At 49.5% G+C, this 6,796-nt stretch overlaps 1 protein-coding gene across 1 annotated transcript in view; it reads left to right on the top strand.

Annotated features, from left to right (window-relative positions):
- Positions 1-6,389, top strand: part of Ccdc43 (coiled-coil domain containing 43) — a 12,470-nt gene extending 6,081 nt beyond the window's left edge. The window contains exons 5-7 of the mRNA XM_004633939.2: positions 1,905-2,040; positions 4,226-4,281; positions 5,717-6,389. Of these exons, the coding sequence (XP_004633996.1) occupies positions 1,905-2,040; positions 4,226-4,281; positions 5,717-5,904 (380 nt within the window). The 3' untranslated portion in view covers positions 5,905-6,389. The remainder of the gene's footprint in view (positions 1-1,904; positions 2,041-4,225; positions 4,282-5,716) is intronic.
- Positions 6,390-6,796: the final 407 nt, after the last annotated feature.

Genomic DNA, 6,796 nt, shown 5'->3' with positions numbered 1-6,796 from the left:
AAGTAGGTGCTTTAGACCACTGAGCCATCTCACCAGCCCCTCTTTTATTTTAATTTTATTGAGAAACAAATATGAATGAGACAGTTTCAAAGCTGATTAATAGCTCATTCTCTCTCTCTGTCTCTCTCTCAGAAGTTGGAGGATATGTATGTACTAGGAATTGAACTCATGGAGTGCTAAGCTTTTTTTTTTTTTTTTTTTCTTTTGTACCAAGGATCAAACTTGGGACCTTGTGCTTGGCAGGCAGGCATTTATGCCACTGAACTATCTCCCAGGCCCTGGCCTTGAACTTTGGATCCTCCTGCCTAAGCCTCCTGAGCTGGGTTTACAGATATGCACCATGGTGACTTTATGTTTGGCTTTTCACCTGTCCTGCCCATTTTGGTGTTGTGGATACAATCAGCTGTATTTTTCTCACCTCAACTTTTTCCTGTTCTTTTTTCTTAATGTGTTTTGTACAGGGTCTCACTATGCAGCTCGGACTTATAGTAATTCCCCTGCTTTCAGCCTCCCTGGCGCAGGCATTATAGGTGTGCACCACCATGCCTGGCTTGCTGGCTCAGCGAAGGGGAGGGGCAGCACATGGTGCCAGGGATCAAATCCCAGTCCCTGGGCTTGCCTAAGCAGGTGCTTAGTCCGCTGAGCTGTCTCATCAGCCCTCCTGTTCTCATTTCGTGACACTGCTTATAGTTGGGATTGTGCTTGCTTCAGCTGAGCTCTTCACCCTAATTTGTGCTGGAAGGGATGGGCTCATGTACTCAGCATTAGGGTGGTAAGTTAGCTGAGAAGTTGCAGATTGTGAAACAACCCCACATAGTCATCTGCTGCACGAGAGTAGCCTGGTGCACTGGGCTGGGCTGGGCCAGGCCACACAGTGGCATTTTCTTTTTTTTTTTTTTTTTAATTTTATTCATATGTGTGTGTGTGTGTGTGTGTGTGTGTGTGGCCAGCTCAGCCCACCAGGGGGCGGGGCCGGCTGGCATGTGGTGCTGGGGGATTGAACCGCGGTCCCTGTGCTTTGCTAAGCTTGTTCCAAGTAGGTGCTTTAGACCACTGAGCCATCTCACCAGCCCCAAAATTTTAATTTTTTTTTTTTTTTCCGGAACCGGGGATTGAACGCAGATCCTTGGGTTTGCCAGTCAAGCGCTTATTCTACTGAGCCATCTCCCCTGCCCCGGCATTTTCTAAAAGTGCCCCAGACAGGCCTCCTGTGTGGCCAGGCATGAGAAATGTTGCTTTACACCCATGTTCCTTTCCTTCCTGAGCATGGAGAATTTCATAATTGATTTTATTTTTAAATGTGACAAAATTTTTTTTTTATGCTCTTGAGACATCTCGTTATGTAGCCTCCAAGCTTCTGATCCCCCGCCTCAGTCTTCCGAATGCTGGGATTACAGACCTGCATCTCCACACTAGGCAGAATGTTCTCAAGAATTTTACTTGGGGGCTGGTAAAAGAGCTCAGCAGACTAAGCGCCTGCTTAGGCAGGCCCAGGCACTGGGGTTTGATCCCTGGTGCCACATGCCGTGGTGGCCCCGCCCCCGGGTGTGTGGAGCGGCCACCGGGACTGGACATGGTGGCGCACGCCTGTAATCCCAGCAATGGGGAGGCTGAAAATGGGAGATCCCTACAGGTCTGAGCTGTGTACTGAGACCCTATACCAAATACATTAAAGAAAAAGAACTTTGAGGTGGCAGCCCGTGTTGGTTGAACACGTGGGCACTGTCCAGTGACACTGACGCAGTTCTACCCCGCACCTCTGTGCAGCAGCACCTCAGGGTGCGGCCCACTCAGTGGGTGTGGCTGCTGGGTGGCTCCTACCTGGAGTCAGCTGTGCAGGCAGGGTGCTCCATCACAAGCCCTTTCCTCTGTGACCGCACTGTCCTTTCTCACGCCCTTCCCAGATGAGGTCCAGGCCATCGCCACACTGATTGAGAAGCAGGCACAGATCGTGGTGAAGCCTCGGGTGGTGACGGAGGAGCAGCGGCAGAGGAAGGCAGCCCTGCTGGCACAGTATGCGCACGTGACTGACGAGGGGGAATATCCTTGCCCGCAGTCAGGGCGTGGCTCGGTGACTTGGAGAGGGAGGACAGATGCAGGGACACTGTGTGTGTGCTTATGTGTCCTTCACTTTGTTTTCTCTTATAAAAATGGTAGTGACCTAGCTGGGTAGGTACCACACGGCAGGAAGATAGCAAGTTCCAGGCCAGCCTGGCCACTAGGGACTCAACAAGTAAGGGCTCAGGGTGTGGCTCAGTGCAAGTCCAGGGTTCTACCCCTGGGACTAAGAAGAAAAAAAAGCAACTCTCGGTGGCCTTATATGGCCGTGAACCATGACCTGAGCAGCTGAGCTGGTTGCTTACGTGCATGTATGTACACACATGTACATGCACACACATACATGGACACACTCCTATATGTGCATGCTCACATACGCCCACATACCTGTACACACATGCACACATGTTGGTGCTTCCGATGGAGCCTAGAGCCTTGCACATGCTGAATACGTGCTCTGCATGAGTGACGCATTAGCCGAGCTTCTGTTTCTAACATAGAATCAGTACATTCCTGAAGACTTTAGTGTAAAACAAATTGTGCTTGAATAGTCTGTTTATATTGTGCTTTCAGAACATTTGTGTCTAATGGTTTTCTGTCTGGTGTAGTGTCCTGGGTGTACCTGAGGCACTAATTAGAAGTGGAGGCACCAGGACACTGGTGGCAGATCAGAACCAGAAGCTGGGTGTTGTGGGGGTTACAGTGCGTTAGGAGCAGTCTTGTGGGCCTCTTTCCAGTATAATCATAGTTAAAGATAGAGCTGCCCAATCATGGTGGCATATGCCTGTCATCCCAGTACTCGGGAGGCTGAGGTAGGAGGAGTATTGTGAGTTTGAGGCCAGCCGGAGCTGCAGAGGGAGACGCTGTCTCAAAAAGACAAAAAACAGTAGAGTTGAAGGCCCAGGCAACACCAGAATAAATCTGGAATTTGAGTGCGGAGTGTACAGAAAGCAAGTGTTGGCGGTTGGCTTGGCACTTGTGGGTGGGATGTTGATGGGACATGCCCAGCTATCCTGGTGCGTGCTGGTGGGGTTGGAGCGATGTGCTGAGGCCGTCACCCTAGAAATAGCAGCAGCAGCAGCAGCGTGGCTGTGAGAATTGCTACTGCTTCTGGGTGTTTCCATTCCACGAGTTCCTTTTGACTGTCTTGCCAGAGTTGGCAGCACTGTGGCCCTCAGGACAGTATGTCATTTCTTCAGTAAGAAAAGGACTTTGGGGCCGGGGAGATGGCTCAGTGGAATAAGTGCTTCCCTGGCAAGCGCAAGGGCCTGAGTTCAATCCCCGGTTCTGCCAAAAAAAAAAAAAAAAAAAAAAAACAACCAAAACCTTAAATTCACTTTGGGGCCAGGGAGATGGCTCAATGGAATAAGCGCTTCCCTGGCAAACGCAAGGGCCTGAGTTCAATCCCTGGTTCTGCCAAAAAAAAAAAAAAAAAAAAGAAAGAAAAGAAAAGGACTTTGTATGCTCAGCTCTGCTGGAGAATTTCTTCTTCGTCGTCGTCTTCTTCTTCTTCTTCCTCTTCTTCCTCTTCCTCCTCTTCTTCTTCCTCCTCCTCTTCCTCCCTCTCCTCCTCCTCCTCCCCCTCCCCTTCCTCCCCCTCCTCCAACTCCTCCTCTTTCTCCTCCTCCTTCTCCTCCTCTTCTTCATCATCATCATTTGGTACAGGGTCTCAGTATGCAGATCAGACTTGTAGTGATCCTCCTGTTTTCAGCCTCCCCAGTGCTGGGATTACAGGCGTGTGCCACCGTGCCCATTGGCCAGCTCAGTGTTTCAAGTGGTGGGGCCAGTGCGGCATATAGTGCGGGGATCGAACCCTGGTCCCTGCGCTTGCCTCAGCAGGTGCTTAGTCTGCTGAGCTATCTCGCCGGTCCTAGGACACAATTTCTAAATGGAGAGTTTTTTTTTTTTGAGATGGCTATGTAGTGTGAGCTGGCCTTACCCTTGTTGTGTAGCCCAGGCTGGCCTCAGATTGCCAGTGATCCTCCTGCCCAGCCTCCTGAGTGTTGGGATGCCAGGTGTGTGCCTCACCCGACTTTACCATGACACTCTGACAGGGCCCTCTCTGCGAGCAGCCTGCTCCCTGCCTGCTGTCGGGTGCTCCGTTCTGATGCCAGGTTGGGCTGTGCAGGCCTTCGTTTCTGTCCAACTTTTCCTTAACATCAGTTACTGAACCAGATGAAAATGATGATTCAGGCGCTGGGATGAACACCGGTTCTGACAAATGTATCCTTCTATATCTGTGCCACGTGTCTCTCAAGATCCTCTTGGAGGTCACCTTTTATGCTGCTGTCATTGTTAGGGCTCTCTCTAGCCAGAACTTTTGTCATGCCAGTACCAAGAGCCACCTTAGAAGGACCAGATGTCTTAAGACAGTATGACGAACCTGTGGCACAAGTGCCACAGCCAGCTGCTTGTGGTCCTGGAGAGCTCTGCAGTGTTTGCATCACTGCGGAAGCACTTTCTCCTGCCCAGGCAGTTGGTGGGCTCCGGGCAGGGCTGGTTGGGAGGGTGGCTGTCCAGCATCTACGGCGGGGCGCAGATCTGGGTTGTGTGGCACTGTACAAAGACTCTCCACTTTAAGCTGGAGATGCACATAGCAAAACATGTGCGCTGAGGAAGGCCCCTTCTGACAGACTCACTTCCTGAGCTGCTGCCCAGAGAAGGTGGGCTTCTAAATTCACCGTGGAGCGCAGGAGGACGCTGGTTGTTAGGAAAGGAGAGCTGATCACATGGACCCTCAGTCATTAACTTTGGGTGCTGCGGTTAAACCTCGAGTCTTGTGCATGCTACGCACATGCTTCAGCTTTGAGCTGTACCCTGAGCCTGAAGCACTAAAGTAGAAAAAGGTCGTGTTTTAAGACAGGTGCTTTGGGCTGGTGAGATAGCTCAGTTGACTAGGCGCCTGCTTAGGCAAGCACAGGGACCAGGGTTTGCTCCCCAGTACCGCGTGCCGTGCCGGCCCTGCCCTGGGGCACTCTGAGCTGCTGCCAAGTCTAGGCGTGGTGGCACACACTTGTAAGCCCAGCGCTTGGAAGACTGAAAGCAGGAGGATCACTACGAGTCTGATCTGTGTCGTGAGACCCTGTAGACCTTGTACTAAATATGTAAGCAAAAAATGTAAAAAGACATGACTGTACAGTTTTTGGCTATTTTCCAACAATTATAAAACTTTGTGTCTTATAAATTCTCTTAAGCTTTAGTAGTATAGAAAAAAATTGATAAGATTATTTAACTTTTAAAGCACTTTCTAGTGCCATGTGTATAGTTTTACACTTCTGTCACTGAGACTATCATAGCTATACCGTGAACGTTCTACTGTTGAATATGGATTCACACTTGAGTGAAGCTGTATTTTGATAATGTACTTTAAAATTTAGTTTACCTAAATCTGAAAAGAAAGCCAGAAAGCCCCCTGCAAAAATAGAGTGTGAGAGAGAGAGCAAGCAAGCGAGAAACCTCAAAGAAAAGTCTGAAAGGGATTCTTAATCTGAAAGACATTTTAGAACTGTCCTGGTAGCGGTAGGACTTCTCTGTAGAATAAGATAATGCAAGGGTTATCGTGGAAGGCTGGGGCCCGGCACGTGGAGAGGGGAGCAGGCTGAGGAGGGTGTTGGCTGGGTCTTCTGCCACCTGTGTCTCAGTCCCTTAACTCGCTCAGCTCTGTTCCGAAACACCAACTTGGAAGACGTCCTCAGCGCTCGGAGGCTGGAGCGAGACTCACTTCGGGATGAGTCCCAAAGGAAGAAGGAACAGGACAAGCTACAGAGAGAGAGGGACAGACTAGCCAAGCAGGAGCGCAAGGAAAAGGAGAGGAAACGGACCCAGAGAGGGGAGCGGAAGCGGTAACCTTGGGCTGCACTGCACTCCCGCTGGGGGACCTCAAGCTGTGCTGGGTATGCCTGCGCGGACTGAGCACCTCAGCGAAAGCCTTCTGCTTTTGTTTATGGGGTTAAAAGGAAAATCACAATCATTCTAATTAGGACAGGTGCATTCAGTGGTCTGGGCAGTCACATTACAGGTGATGTTCTCTACCAGGGGCCTGGAATGGGGCAGCTTTTATATTTTAATACTCAAGTCCCAGGCTTCTTTAGCTCCTTTTAAAAAAGAAACTTTTGGATGAAGTACAGGATTCAGGAAGTTGAGTCAGGTTCGTCCTGAAGGAGCGGAACCAGGACCCCACTCACCCGATTCTTGGTGCACAGCAGCAGGGAGCGCAGGCTGCTCTGGAGGGGACGTTCACCCCAAATGTAGCAGTTTCCAGCTGAGCTAGAAAGGCTGCTGAATCCAGAGTTTATAGGCTATGTCAGCAAACTAGAAAGGACAAACTATTTGGTGAGGGAATGTTATAAAGACCTGAGAATGTTTTTAAAGAAACTTTCAGCTTGAGCAGGGGAGATAACTCGGCAGCACAAGTGCCTGCCTGGCAAGCGCAAGGTCCTGAGTTGATCCCTGGTACCAAAAAAAAAAAAAAAAAGTCAGTGTACAAGAGAAAACAGTCTCTTTAAATAGGTAGTTAAGCATTTTTCATCTAGGCAGTGACTTTAGGAAAAGTTGGTATTGCGTGCAAGGATGTCATTGTTAACTAGATTAATTTTTATAATCATGGATCTCCTTGAATGCAGGTGGATTTTAATCTTGATTGTCCTAAATCATGACTTTTATGACCACCAGTTCCTGGTTTAAAGAAACTGGAGGAATTACCCTTGTAGGAGAAACCCTGGAACCCTTTGTGACATAG

The sequence above is a fragment of the Octodon degus genome, unplaced genomic scaffold (assembly GCF_000260255.1).
Source record: "Octodon degus isolate 3935 unplaced genomic scaffold, OctDeg1.0 scaffold00056, whole genome shotgun sequence".
Classification (NCBI taxonomy): domain Eukaryota; kingdom Metazoa; phylum Chordata; class Mammalia; order Rodentia; family Octodontidae; genus Octodon; species Octodon degus.
The sequence above is the reverse complement of the archived record's forward strand: the minus strand, read 5'-3'. Positions and strand labels throughout refer to the sequence as shown.